Here is a 15863-nt window from a genome sequence, read left to right on the forward strand (position 1 = left end):
TTAATCAGAAGAAATAAGCAAATTTTAAAATTAAAGCAGACACTCCAACCTGAGCCACAACTTTTTGGTGTGGTGGTTCTGAATCTTTAAATCTTCAGGTTTTTCCTGAATTAATAATCTCTAAATAATTTTGGATTTAATATGAAAGAAAGAGCTTTGGATATGTTCTGTGATTCCACTCTTTAATAGGAAAATACGTAGACACCGACAAGAGTTTGGCAAGATATTATATTAGCTATTTTTATATGAGTGAGTACTGAATCTAGATTTGAGAACAATAATCTGGTCATTCTTCTGAGACTTTATGCAGTCAAGAGCTAAATTAGTAAAGAAGTGTGGCTAAAGTAAAGTTTTCCTTCCTAATTTACAGATGTACAGCCATAAACAAAAGGGGAACAAAAATACATGTAATTATGACAGGTTTCAGAGTAACAGCCGTGTTAGTCTGTATTCACAAAAAGAAAAGGAGTACTTGTGGCACCTTAGAGACTAACCAATTTATTTGAGCATAAGCTGTTGCTCACGAAAGCTTATGCTCAAATAAATTGGTTAGTCTCTAAGGTGCCACAAGTACTCCTTTTCTTTTTACATGTAATTATGTTAGTCTGGATTATTGAAACTCAGTGGTTTTCAACCTTTTTTCATTTACAGAACCCTAACAAATTTCAAATGGAGGTGCAGACCCCTTTGGAACTCTTAGGGTTCTGCAGAGCACAGGATGAAAACCACTGCTGTAACTCATTGTATCTGAAACTAAACATGAAAATGATGCACAGGCTCCAGCTAGTTCAGAATGCAGTGCCCACATTCTCCATGGACCTGAACTCAAGTCCCTCAACTGGTTCCCAGTCAGCTTCCAATGCCAGTTTTGGTCCTAATTTTCAAAGCACCAAATGGACCAAGAACCAACTACATAAAAGACCAAATTCAGTCTATGAATCATCATGACAGCTGAGCTCCTCTGGGACAATGTAGATCTCAAAGCTCAGGACAAAGTATGTGAGAGCTGGAGACAAAACATTCTCTGTTGAAGGGATCTGACTAAGGAAGAATCCTCCAATAAAGAGCAAGTAAATCCAGAGTCTGATCATCTTTAGGAAGGGTGGCAAAGCCTTTCTCACTGAGAAGGTCTTTCCACCATAAGTAATGGTCACAGTTCAAACATCCCTTTTATTCACACACCTCTACCAACTCTCTCCCCCCCCCCCCCGGCCAAAAAACCCCAAGCACTACGCCATGCAGACTTATGACCTCAAAAAGGAGAAGTACAAAAGCCACCAGGAAGTCTACTAGGGAATTAATTATTGCTATTGATTTTACACAAGTGCTCAGCTGCTATGGTGATAAGCAGCGGTATAAATCTCATAGATAGATTTCAATTTTACTCTGTGATTTTGTACTAAACAAAAATTATAAAGCAAAAATTGATTCCATCCCTGTATTGTTATTTACAAAATGTAAACACTAAGGGTCACATTATATCATTTAGTATTAAATATAAATCCTAAGGCCCCAATCCTCTAAATATTTACACACATGTTTAGCTTTGAGCATGTGCATAAGCCTTTGCAGCCGGAATTTCTGCTTGAAAATCTGTGTTACAATATCATAGAATCATAGAACTGGAAGGGACCTCGAGAGGCCATCTAGTCCAGTCCCCTGCACTCAAGGCAGGACTAAATATTATCTAGACCATCCCTGACAGGTGTTTGTCCAACCTGCTCTTAAAAATCCCAAGTGATGGAGATTCCACAACCTCCCTAGACAATTTATTCCAGTGGTTAACCACTCTGACATTTTTCTTAATGTCCAACCTAAACTGCCCTTGCTGCAATTTAAGCCCCTTGGTTCTTGACCTATCCTAAGAAGTTAAGAAGAACAATTTTTCTCCCTCCTCCTTGTAACAACCTTTTATGTACTTGAAGACTATTATCATGTCCCCTCTCAGTCTTCTTTTCTCCAGACTAAACAAAACCAATTTTTTTCAATTTCCCTCATAGGTCATGCTTTCTAGGCCTTTAATCATTTTTGTTGCTCTTCTCTGGACTTTCTCCAATTTGTCCACATCTTTCCTGAAATGTGGCACCCAGAACTGGACACAATACTCAAGTTGAGGCCTAATCAGCGCAGAGTAGAACGGAATGGTTATGGACCTAAATGGTTAGTAATGTTGAAAATATGAAAGCTTAGTACCTTTTATTTGTGCAGGGGTGGGGGCGGGGGCATAGTTTAGTGCTGGTGAAAGCACCAGATTGTTATCCACAGAACAGGTACAGCTTGAGAAGGGGAAATACAAGTTTCTTCCTCCCTGTCAGCATACCTCAACCCTGACCTGAAGGAACCATATGTAGGGCGAAGAGGGGAATTCAGTCTCCATTGCCTAGTCCTTCCCCTAGAGTACCCCAAACCCCATGATCCACTTTGTCCAACTCCACTGCTCACCTTCCTTGTGTCCTCAATACTCCAGTGACTCTTTCTCCAGACCCAACCACACTCTCCCAAAAAACCCCCAACGCTGCCCTGAATCCACCCCTTCAACTCTCTCCCGTAGTCTCTTCACCCTCCTCCCAGTTCCAATCAGTGTCCTCACAACTCCCCTCTCAGTGACCCCTGCTCCCCTCAGTTCCTCTCCTAGTGTCTCCCCTCAGTGACCCCTAGCTCCCCTCCTTGTGTCTCCCCTAGTGACTCCTGCTGCCCACCCAGTGACCCTCCCAGTTTCCCCCTAGTGTCTCCACTCACTGACCTCTGCTCCCCTCCCGGTGTCTCCCCTCCCAGTGACCATTGTTCCCTCTAAGCTGTGCGTGTGTGTGCGCACACACAGATCCTAAACCCCGCGCACATGGCAAAACACTGTACACACAAAAATTTGCACAGAAGCACAAAAATTTGCATTGAAGAAATTTTTTGCACACACGGCCTGTCAAAAATTAGAGGGAACATTGCCAGTGACCCACCCAGCTTGCCTCCTAATGTCTCCCCTCAGCGACCCCAGCTCCCCTCCTAGTGTCTCCCCCTCAGTGACCCCTGCTCCCCTCCTAGTGTCTCTCCTCAGTGACCCCAGCTCCTCTCCCAGGGACCCCCTGCTCCCCTCCTCCTGTCTCCCTCTCAGTGACACCCCCAGCTCCCCTGCTAGTGTCTCCTCCTCAGTGACCCCTGCTCCCCTCCTCATATCTCCCGCTCAGTGACCCCCCCAGCTCCCCTGCTAGTGTCTCCCCCTCAGTGACCCCTGCTCCCCTCCTAGTGTCTCTCCTCAGTGACCCCAGCTCCCCTCCTAGTGTCTCTCTTCAGTGACCCCTGCTCCCCTCCCAGGGACCCCCTGCTCCCCTCCTCCTGTCTCCCTCTCAGTGACCCCCCCCAGCTCCCCTGCTAGTGTCTCCTCCTCAGTGACCCCTGCTCCCCTCCTCATATCTCCCGCTCAGTGACCCCCCCAGCTCCCCTGCTAGTGTCTCCCCCTCAGTGACCCCTGCTCCCCTCCTCGTGTCTCCCCTCAGTGACCCTTCCCAGTGACCCCCCCAACTCCCCATCTAATATCTCCCCCTCATTGACCCCCAGCTCCCCTCCCAGCGTCTCCCCCTCAGTGAGCCCCAGCCCCAGAGTCTCCCTCCCTCACCCCCGCGCGCGCCCTAACTGTCCCTCTCCTGCAGGGGGCGCTGCGGGTCGCGGGGCGTCACCCTCTACCCACCCGCACGGGGAGCAACCGCAGCGGCACTTCCGGTTTGGTGGCGGCTGCAGGAGCAGGGCCCGGGCGGAGCAGGCGGCGGCTCGGAGCGGCGCGGCCGGGATGGCGGTGGACACGCGGCTCCTGGAGGGTCTGACCCTGTGTCAGCTCAACGAGCTGCTGGAGGACGAGGAGCAGCTGCAGGGCATGGCCCTGGGGATGGACGAGGTGCGCGGGGCGCTGGGGCGGGGGCTGGGGCGACGGGCCCGGGGCAGTGGGCGCGAGCCGGCTTTGTGGGTGGGTGGGTGGGGGGGGAGGCTGACACTGCGGGGGTGGGGCGGGCGGAAGGGACGTGATGGTGGGGGGCGCGGGCCTGGTGCGGGGTGGGGGGGGCCCTTTTCGGGCTACTTCTCGTCCTGTCGCCAGGAAATCCCGCCTGTTGGGGGGCGCCTGCCCCGGGCCTCCCCGCAGCCGAGGGGAGATAGTGACCCCCCCCCTCCCCGGACCGGCTCGGAGCTCTCTGCGCTCACTCTGGCTCCTGGTTGATTGGGGGGGGAGTAAGGGTTAGGCTCCTCCACCAAGGAGAGTGATTGATGGGGCAGGTTAAAGAAACCTACTGCCCCGCTCCGCGACCCAGGGATTGCGGGGTCCCACCTCCCCTTTGCATTTGGTGCTCTCCATTATAACTTGGTAAATGTGATGAGCTCCTGGGGTCACAGCTTCCAGTCTTGGGTGTAGCTCCCCGCCCCCCGCCATTTTCACTTAAAAGCAGGTGACCTTTTTCCTCTTTATTTGAGTTGCTGTGTCCCAACAGCAGATCAAAGAAGGTACCTCTGGGTGTTGACTCTTTTCTGTTCCCTATCATATTCTCTTTTGTTTGTTGGTTGTCTACAAGGGAGCGTTTCTGCTCTGTTCTTCCTGGCTAGTACATAAAGCGCAAAGCCAGCCTAGGCTATGGGTTTGAAATGTGGAAAGTACTGAACAGATAGATCACTGTACTCAACTATAGAGACACCACTGTAGCTGAGATTGTATCAGTCTTTCCATTAATACACCTCTTGTTTCCATGGTTTTTGTGCCTTGGGCATAAAAAAATTGTGCTCTAGAATAAAACATGTTTATGCTCTCAGTCTAAGAGCAACTGTTTTTTCAAGCTGACAGGAAAGAGAATTCCATGTGGTGCTGTGTGTATGCTGAATGCAGAAGAAAAAATTAGTTGAGTTTTGATGCTGCTTGTTACATATTTCTTTTGTTAGTGTATTAGATCCTTAGTAAATTTGGACTGGGTATACTCTTAAAATTAGTGTCTGTTAATTGTTAATATCTGTGTGAATACTGTATGCTGTAGTCTGATATAAGGCTAATTCAGTTTTACAAGATCACAGGTCCTCCCTCAAAATTTCACAGATGTTTCAATTATGAGAGAGAGCCTCTTCGTACATAAAATTATTAAAGAAGCATAGATGTACCAGAGACCATTGTGTTCCTCACTAGATTTAGGATAGTGCTTTTTTAAATGCAGTGTAAAGCCATGGGAGGAAAGTTGGTGGCAGTTGGGAGTTCTGCTTTAAAGAAAACAACTTAAAGTTTTTCTTAGTTTATCTGCATGAACTCATATCCTTATGCACTTATCCTTATGCAATCATACGGGGCTGACACTGAGTCTTGTTATATCATTCTGTTAAGGAAGTAACACAAATTGAAACATGTTCAAAGATGAGTCTGCAATAAATACTGTAGTGCACCCTTTTGTGATTACCTGTTGCATTACATATTGCAAAATGCGAAATATGGAAATAAGTAGGTGATTTGGGGAGTGCCAGACATAAGTGAATTTCGTTTCTCCTGTGGGTTTGCCAGTCAGTTTAATGTTAAAGAAACAGTATTTATTTATTAGCTTTATTGCTGTAATAACTTGGGTGTGCAGAGAACTTAGAGATTGTAATAGATCATATGAGAACATTGACAGTCTAATGAAATCCTGTTACTAAATGTGAAGTGAATTCAACAGGGTTATTCTTCAGTCTGAGATAATGGGCCAGATTCTCAGATGGCATAAATTGGTGTTGCACCTTTCAGTGGAATCTGACAATCTGTGCCAGTTAAGGATCTGGCCCATAGGGTGTGTAATTTTTTTCAGGATGTGTATACAAGTCAAAACTGGATGTGTGTTGTGGGAGACTAGCATAAGATAAAAATGGTAGAAACCCTTTTCAGTCTGTAGAACTAGATGGTATTCTAAAGTTGATCCTATGGTTTTCCTCTTTAGTTGGCAAGAGAAACGTTTTAAATTGTAGAGTAAAGTTCCTCAGGCCTGAGGGAATATTTTGTGGTGTATGGAATGTGTGGCTAGGTTTGAAGGTATTCAGTGTTGGGCCAAAACACAACTATGTTACTGTCTGCTATAGTATAGTCCTTTTTTTAATTGTGTGTATAGAGGCTTTACCAGAGTCCATTCAATTAAAAACATATTTGCCCAATTCTGGAGTGGTTAACTCTTACTAATGAGTGCTGTGAGATGTCCCTTCTCTGTTCTCAGTGCAGTCCTAAAAATGGTGAAATCACAAATTTTAATAATTTGGATTTAACTGTGTGCCAGCTATCATATTGTTTAAAGTTTTCTAGTGTTCAGGTAAAATTTGTCTTCCTCCAGTTATTTACTTAAACTTTTTTGAGTATAATTGCGTTTGCAATACAGAGACCTGATCCAGCAATGTTGTGCACATGAGTGGACCCCTGTACCCATGAGGAGACCAGGTGGGATCCATTCATATACATCATAGTGCTGGGTTAAGCCCCAAGTCCCTACAAGGAATAATTTTAATTGAGCATGCTCATAAGTCATGCTTCCAGGGACATAATTTTGAGGTCACTTAGTTTTTTCACTGGCAAAATTGACTGGAGCTAGTTATTCCACAATTGACAAATCCTTTGTTGTCCTTATTGTAAGAAGAACCCAGCTCATCATAGAACAATATTTTGCTCACAACAAGGAGAAAGATTTGGGAAGCCTTTTGGATTTTTTTCTGAAAGCTAAAATTAACCAGCCTCTATATTAAAGGGAATGTGGCCGTGCTGTAATGTGGGCAGTGTAGACATATCCTTTGTAAGGTTGTTTTTGAAGCCTGTAGGCTTTTAACACTTGAACAGAGAACATCTTATCTGTTAGAAAGAGGAAGGAAGCCAATTTTCTAACTGGGCTCCTAATCTGTTAAAGTTCTTCTGAATTTTATAAGCCTTTGGGTTTAATCTTTTAGTACATAAGAAATCTACAATATTAATCTTCATGGAATAATAGTACTGTGTTTACATAAATCAGAGAATCTCAGTGTGACAGATTCTGAACTGAGTTGAGCAGCTAATGTCAGTATATGTGTGATCTGAGTAATAGAAGATCCAGAAACCTTCTCAGGTTCCATGTGAATGTGGATTTTTCCCTTGGTACATGTGTTGGAACTATACATTAGTAACAGTGAACCATCATGATATTGAACTCTGCAGTTCTTTAAAATGTTACAAAATACAACTGGCAAAAGCATACACTGTCTATGCATTTAAATATGTAAAATCAAGAAGCCAAAAATGTAATTTCCTCATCATCCCCATGACTTCAAAGTACAGCAGTAAGCACAGGAAAGTTTTCAAGTGTAGTCTTTTTCTCAAAAGCTGCTTGAAAAGAACTGGTGATTAAAAACTCAAGCTTAAACCAAGTAAATAGATGCCCAGATTTCTTAGATCCCTAATCCTGTTTTACTTGTGGCACCTTAGAGACTAACAAATTTATTGCATGACATGCATCCGATGAAGTGAGCTGTAGCTCACAAAAGCATATGCTCAAATAAATTTGTTAATCTCTAAGGTGCCACAAGCACTCTTTTTCTTTTTGCGGATACAGACTAACACGGCTGCTACTCTGAAACCTGTAATCCTGTTTTAAAACCACATTGTGTATGTGGTTATGTACTGATTGGCCAACATGAAACTTAGTTACAATGTTAGGAATTAAATATGCCTACAACTACAGATTATTTTTTCTTAAGAGTCAAGTTAATAAATTGCCTACATCTAACAAGCACAAATTACTGTTTTGTGCTTTCTTCTGATGTAAAAATGTTTTCTTTATACCATAATTACTGCCCTGTATATTGTCATCTTTAATGTAATTATAGTTACCACAAGAAAATAAATAATTTAAACTTTATTAAAGGTCTTATTTTGAAAGGTGAATTACATGTTATCGAGGGCTGTCAAGCAATTAAAAATTAATCTCAATCGTGTGATTAATTGCACTGTTAATAATAGAATACCATTTATTTAAATATTTTTGGATGTTTTCTTCTTTTTCAAATATACTGATTTCAGTTACAACACAGAATACAAAGGGTACAGTGTTCATTTTATATTTATTTTCTATTATAAATATTTGCACTGTGTGGCAAGGCACCTCCTTCGTCTCGCCAGACGAAGAACTTCCCCCTCTGGCGATGACAGGCCTAGGGTAAATCAGCCCAACCCCATTCTGGGCAGTGTTGGTCTCTCCCCCCCCCCCCCCCCGGCTGTATTTCCTGGGTAGGCCTACAGGGTGATCCTCCACCAGAAAAAAGCAGAATGGTCCCATACACATACAAACAAAGGGTGATACCTTCCCCTGCCTCCTCAATGGGGCTGGGTGTCGCCCTGTAGCCTGTCCCGGGATGTCAGTCCTTCCCTGAGTAGGCACTCAGGCTTGTCTGCTTCCCCTATGGGGAGGAGCACAGCCTCCTCTCCTGGAGAAGCTTACTTCCCTGCTGCCACTAGCCTGGTAGCAGCTTGTCTCTCTCTCTCCCTCCTGGTTTTAAAAGGTCTCAGGCAGCCCTTAACTGGGTCCAGGTGTTCCTAATTGACCTGAGGTAACCCCTTCTCAGTTTATATGGAAGAGGGCCTTTAACATTATAGGGCTAATATGTCTGCCTTCCCAGACACTCTTGCAGTCGTCCAGCCTGACTTTGTCACAATGGTAAAAAAACGAGAGAGTATTTTTCAGTTCACCTAATACAAGTACTGTAGTACAATCTCTTTATCATGAAAGTTGAACTTGCGAATGTAGAATTATGTACCAAAAAACTGCATTCAAAAATAAAACAATGTAAAATTTTAGAGCCTACAAGTCCACTTAGTCCTACTTCTTGTCTAGCCAATCGCTCAAACAAACAAGTTTGGTTACATTTGCAGGAGATAATGCTGCCCGCTTCTTGTTTACGTCACCTGAAAGTGAGAACAGGTATTCTCATGGCACTGTTGTAGCTGGCATCGCAAGATTAATTTTTAAAATCGCAATTAATTTTTTTGAGTTAATCGCGTGAGTTAATTGCATTAATCAACAGCTCTAATTATAAATACATATTTTATAAACCATCCAATTTTATAGTGTACATATAACTCACCAACACTGATGGACTCTCTTATAAAGGCTATTATGTAAGAAGGCTGAACCCTTTCCTCCTCTGTTCTAGTTCTCTCTTTTACTGTTCCAGGATTGATCCATCCCTCCACGTTTGTTGAGCATCACTCTGATGGTTGACCTCTTGCATTGTTGCTGTACATTTTGTTCCTAATTTTAAAATATACATAGTGTGTAAATCTGTTCCAATTCTCATAACTATATAATGTTTTTCCCCCCTGAAATTCATAAATTAATCTACCAACAAGCTCAAGCAAAGTGGATTAAAATGTCCACAAATACAATAATGGTTTCAGCTTCTGTTAATCTGTTTATCAGTTGCTAAGTAAAATAGTTTTCTCTTTTGTTCTGGGTTTTGTTTATAGAACTGCTAACAGGCAGTTCATAAATTTTCTCATTCAGTTATAGTGTACCCCAAAATGTGCTGGTTGCATCACAGACAAATAAGATAGTGTACTTGCCCTGAAGACTTTGTACTGCTCTTCACTGTACTGTCATCAGTGCAGTTGTGCCAGTGGAAGCACTAGTGAAGACTGGCAGCAGATATTTCTACCACTGTCGTGAGATCATCGAAACACTAGCCAGGAGGGAAGACTGGCGTGCCTCTGCACTTCTTTATAGTCTGCTTTACGGTGCTCATTGCCATAATATTGTCTTAAATATATTTTAACTCCTGCAACACTCCAATGAGGTAGTTATCCCCACTCTATGCATAAAGAATGATGGGTTTATGTAATTTGTTCTTGGTCACCCAGGAAGTCAGTGACAGAGCCAGGAATTGAGCATGGGTCTCTTGAGTTCTAGTCCAGTGCCTTAACCAACAACGCCATCCTTCCGGTTCATATCTTCAGGCTGCTGTTACTGCTCTTTCGGCAGAACTTGGGCCTTAATATACCACCCTGAAAGACAGGAGGCAGGAGATCAGATGGCCTCACTGTTTCTTCAACAGCTAATCTTTGCAATTTTGGAGAGAGAGGTATCAAAGTTTAAACTCAAATTGGTATATTTTGGGATAGTTCCATATACTATAAATAAATCAGTACTAAATCTAAATAAGATGTCAAAAACAACCCAGAGAAAATTTATGCTAAATATCCACAATAACCTGATGATTTAGTTCTATGGGACAGGTACTGCCATTTATTATCTATTTCTACAGCACCTAGCCCAATATGTTCCTGACCTGGTTGGCCCCGCAGTGCAGGAGCAGTGTAAATGTTAAATATTAAGAACTTGGACTGAATCAGCCAGACTCTGCTGTTATAGGTTTTTGATCCATGCATCTCATCCCATCCTACGTATTTGAGTGAATACTTGGATTCTGTGCTACATGATAGAGTTCATACACTACCACTGAAACAAAGTGAATAAATGTTGTAATGTGTAGAAGCTGAGGGAGATAGCTTCAGTCTGTCTGTCCCACAAGACCCTAAAATCTAATATATTCAATCTTTTGGAACAAGGGTTTTGAGTGCATAAAAAGAGGGGGGTGTTGTAGCTTTAAATACAGTATGTGCAGAGTATAAAATCTGAGTCTGATGTTAAGGGAAAATGTGCCTCCTTCTATTAACTTAATCAACAAGTTTAATAAAAAAGCACTTCAGTGATGTATTTCAGTGCGTAAATTTAAGTTAACATTTTTCCTCCACCTGACAATGAATACATGACAAAGGGTTTTTGTTTAGCATGGACTCAGAGGAACATATTAATTTGTTGCTTTCAGTAGATTATCTAAAGCTAGACTCTCTGGAACTCCACTTAGTAGATGTGAAAGTAGTGGGGGATACAAAATGAGGAGGAAAAACTATTGAGGAAAGTCCTCATCTTTTAGGTTCAAATTTGAAAAGTGAGAGTAATAATGGTTAGTCTTGCAGTATGCTGCACGTGCAGCATTTTAGAGCAAGTAAAACTATGATCATACCATAGAATCATAGAATATCAGGGTTGGAAGGGACCCCAGAAGGTCATCTAGTCCAACCCCCTGCTCAAAGCAGGACCAGTTCCCAGTTAAATCATCCCAGCCAGGGCTTTGTCAAGCCTGACCTTAAAAACCTCTAAGGAAGGAGATTCTACCACCTCCCTAGGTAACGCATTCCAGTGTTTCACCACCCTCTTAGTGAAAAAGTTTTTCCTAATATCCAATCTAAACCTCCCCCACTGCAACTTGAGACCATTACTCCTCGTTCTGTCATCTGCTACCATTGAGAACAGTCTAGAGCCATCCTCTTTGGAACCCCCTTTCAGGTAGTTGAAAGCAGCTATCAAATCCCCCCTCATTCTTCTCTTCTGCAGGCTAAACAATCCCAGCTCCCTCAGCCTCTCCTCATAACTCATGTGTTCCAGTCCCCTAATCATTTTTGTTGCCCTTCGCTGGACTCTCTCCAATTTATCCACATCCTTCTTGAAGTGTGGGGCCCAAAACTGGACACAGTACTCCAGATGAGGCCTCACCAATGTCGAATAGAGGGGAACGATCACGTCCCTCGATCTGCTCGCTATGCCCCTACTTATACATCCCAAAATGCCATTGGCCTTCTTGGCAACAAGGGCACACTGCTGACTCATATCCAGCTTCTCGTCCACTGTCACCCCTAGGTCCTTTTCTGCAGAACTGCTGCCTAGCCATTCGGTCCCTAGTCTGTAGCTGTGCATTGGGTTCTTCCGTCCTAAGTGCAGGACCCTGCACTTATCCTTATTGAACCTCATCAGATTTCTTTTGGCCCAATCCTCCAATTTGTCTAGGTCTTTCTGTATCCTATCCCTCCCCTCCAGCGTATCTACCACTCCTCCCAGTTTAGTATCATCCGCAAATTTGCTGAGAGTGCAATCCACACCATCCTCCAGATCATTTATGAAGATATTGAACAAAACTGGCCCCAGGACCGACCCTTGGGGTACTCCACTTGATACTGGCTGCCAACTAGATATGGAGCCATTGATCACTACCCGTTGAGCCCGACAATCTAGCCAACTTTCTACCCACCTTGTAGTGCATTCATCCAGCCCATACTTCCTTAACTTGCTGACAAGAATACTGTGGGAGACCGTGTCAAAAGCTTTGCTAAAGTCAAGAAACAATACATCCACTGCTTTCCCTTCATCCACAGAACCAGTAATCTCATCATAAAAGGCGATTAGATTAGTCAGGCATGACCTTCCCTTGGTGAATCCATGCTGGCTGTTCCTGATCACTTTCCTCTCATGCAAGTGCTTCAGGATTGATTCTTTGAGGACCTGCTCCATGATTTTTCCAGGGACTGAAGTGAGGCTGACTGGCCTGTAGTTCCCAGGATCCTCCTTCTTCCCTTTTTTAAAGATTGGCACTACATTAGCCTTTTTCCAGTCATCCGGGACTTCCCCGGTTCGCCACGAGTTTTCAAAGATAATGGCCAATGGCTCTGCAATCACAGCCGTCAATTCCTTCAGCACTCTTGAATGCAACTCGTCCGGCCCCATGGACTTGTGCACGTCCAGCTTTTCTAAATAGTCCCTAACCACCTCTATCTCCACAGAGGGCTGGCCATCTCTTCCCCATTTTGTGATGCCCAGCGCAGCAGTCTGGGAGCTGACCAGTTTCACTTTATGCCACAAGTCCCAAGTGTACTCATGCACTGAAACACTGGTATTATGAAAAGACAGAGGGTGCAGAACTGGTATTCGGTGCTGGTTCAATGGACTTCAGTTTGTAAAAATAAAGGAAACCTGCCAAAGTACCAACATGTATCTTAGAAATGTGGACTACCAACTTGTTCATAAGTACACACTTTGCTCTTGCTTTTCTGAAATACTCCCTGTGTTTATACTAAAGAATTTTTGCAAAAATTTCCCTCTGGTAATAAAATGCCAGCAGCAGCTAGAGTTTTGTCTACACCAGATCTCCTACCAGTGATATCAGGTCTGGAGGTAGCAGAATGGGAGTTACTTTGCTAAATGTCTCCAGTGTAGACAGAACCTCCTTGCATCTAAGGTTAAGTATGTTGCAATAAAAATAATTTTCAAATAAGAAATTGTCACATTTGGGCAATTTTCTTTTACACAGTTTAATCTACATACCTATTTGATAAGCATCTCTTGTTTTCTAACATACTTAAAACACAAGGAACCATTGTGTATGTATAAACACTGCCTTTTAACCAAGTTTTAACCAAATTTCCAGACACTAAAATTCCTTGACCATTTAAACAATTACTGTAAGAATATGTTACTAATCAAATATTAAAAATTTGCTGTCCTGCTTTAAGGAAGACTTAGCCCTGTCTTAACATAGCTTCTTATTTTGGCTGTTTTCTTTTGTGTTTATACAACAGTGGCAAAAGAAAAGAGAGGACAAAAGGTGAGTGTATTAGGGTATGTGGGGTTGGGAAGGGAAGCCTGAAATTAGTGTGTGTGAGAGTTAAATCTAAAGCAGGTTAAGGGATGCAACTTGGAACATTTTTTTGTGAATTTATAATTCACTTAAAATAAGGATTTTTAATGGAAATGCTGACAGAGTGTTTACTGCATTGCCTGCCAATGCAAGATTATAATTATGGTAGGATTTGCCAGACTTTGTGGCTAGTTGGGGTTAGTCTCATTCAGACCTTGCATTACAATAGGTATCTGGTTTGGAATTGTTCCCTTAGGAACACACATTCTAAAACTAAACTACACAGTAACTGACCACCATTGCGCCACACAAATGAGTCTTGGAGAATCTCTTATGTAAACCAGTGTTTTTAAGTGTTGAACAAGCTTCTTTGGCAAGGCAGCAAAATCAGGGTTTTGCTCTCTTAAAAAATATATGCCTAGGTATGTGTGACCATGGTTTCAATTTCTTGCCGCATAGTCTTTTGCCTTTTTAATTATATATATTTAGTTTCAGAATGACCCACTCAGCGTTAAGCAATCCCTCTGTCATTAGGTCCCTCTTCTGATTAGCTCAGTATTGTTGCATTGAACATTCAGTGGGTTTTGGTGAAAGCTCAAGTAGTTAAATTAGAGGAGTTTAGATCCCCCCTCTAAGGTGGCACTGTCTTGTTGCCAATTCTGACCAGTGCTCTGCGTCTGTGTTTCAAATTGCATGTTGAAATTTTTATCTAACTTTCATTAAGGTACTCTACCAATCCCATGGGCAATTCTGCAATTGTTTTATGAGCTGCTGGTTTGTTTCATTTGAATTTAACTATTTGTCTATACTTCGATTATGTACTTGAAAACTAATGCTTGTAGTTTGTGTTTTAATTTCCAGATTTGATCTCTTCTGAGCAAGTCTCAGAGGGAAGGCTCACATACAAGTAGCTGAAAAAAGCATTCCTCCCTGCTGGCTGGAAGGGGATCTGATGGAGATTGCTTGAGACAGTTTTTGGTTTAGATTTCATATCTAGATTTACTAAGGCTTGGTCTATACTTGAGTTTTGCTGGCTTACCTATGTCCGTTATGGGTGTGGAAAAATCACACCGCTGACCTACTTAGATATGCCCCAAAAGTTCTAGTCTGGGCGTAGTATAGCTTATTTTGTTTGAGGAACTAGTATAAGCTGTAGCGGCAATAACTGTCTCCATCGAGGAGACTTTTCTAGTACAGCTATATTGGCAAACCCTTTCTAGTGTAGACAAAGCTTAATTGTGAAGACTAATTGGAAGAAGAAGAGTGTTCTGTTGTTAGTTTAGAACATTCACAGCTTAATTGTAATATTGGAGGCCTGATTTTTTATAATGCTGAACAATGCAGTTCTTGAATCTGTTTCTTCTGAATTAAATAAAATAACCTTAAATAACAAATTGCAATATTTTGACCAAAACCATGTTTTTAATCTTAATTGTAAAATTGTTTAACTTACTTTACATTCTTTGGAGGTGGACAAAATTAAGGTTGCCACGCAGGGTACATCTACACAGCCAGTGGCAGCCCAGAGCATCAAGCCTCCAAGCCCAGGTTGACTGACTCAAGCTCTTGGGGCTCATGCTATTGCTCTAAAAATGCACTTTTAACTTGCAGCTTAGGCTCTGAAGCCAGCCCTCTCCCTGGACTTCAGACCTCAAGGCCAAGCCCCAATGTTTTCATAGCTATTTTTAGCACTATAGCGTGAGCCCTGGAAGTCTGAGTCTGTCGACCTGGGCTTGGGAACTTGTTGCCATTGGCTGTGTAGACATATTCTAAGTGAATCGGTGCCAAAGCCAGGATTAGAACTGGGGGCCCTCCAGCTCTGTCACCTGACTCCTTCCTTCAGACCATGCTTCCTCCCAGCAATAATAATTTAAATGTGTTCTCCAAGGTAACTTAAAGGCTATTGCAGGGTTGGGCACTTGACCTGTCCAAAAATTATTGGTCAAATATTTTAAAGTACTAATTTATGAGAACAGTGACAAAAACGAGGAAGACTTTTGTTCTCCAGTAGGCTTAACTTCAGATATTTCTGCCTAATCACAAAAACCAAGTTACTTAACGTGTTATTTTAACTCAGAAAAATATGAAGCACAATGAAATGAAGCTCTAAAAGATGAAACAATGACACCATGATGCAATCAGAAATGGAGTCCGCCACCTACATCAGAGTGCTGTTGTTGGAATATTTGACTGGTCAATTGACTGAATTGCCAAACTACTGTTACTTTAATTGGCTTGTGTGTCAGTTGTTGGGAATGGGGCAGGTTTTGAAATAGGGAATATTCCTTCATTACACAACAGTGGTAGGGCAGCCTGTGAGGCTCAGGTAATGAAATCATAGAATAGAGCTAGAAAAGACCTGTTAGGTTATCCAATCTGTCATCTGCGTGTCAAAACCA

The 15863-nt window shown here is 42.6% G+C and overlaps 1 protein-coding gene across 1 annotated transcript in view; it reads left to right on the plus strand.

Moving 5' to 3' along the window:
• Window positions 1-3724: 3724 nt before the first annotated feature.
• Window positions 3725-15863, plus strand: part of VPS37B (VPS37B subunit of ESCRT-I) — a 29357-nt gene continuing 17218 nt past the window's right edge. The window contains exon 1 of the mRNA XM_084648706.1: window positions 3725-3886. Within this exon, the coding sequence (XP_084504832.1) occupies window positions 3782-3886 (105 nt within the window). The 5' untranslated portion in view covers window positions 3725-3781. The remainder of the gene's footprint in view (window positions 3887-15863) is intronic.

The sequence above is a fragment of the Lepidochelys olivacea genome (genome assembly GCF_965140295.1).
Source record: "Lepidochelys olivacea isolate rLepOli2 genome assembly, chromosome: 15".
NCBI lineage: Eukaryota > Metazoa > Chordata > Testudines > Cheloniidae > Lepidochelys > Lepidochelys olivacea.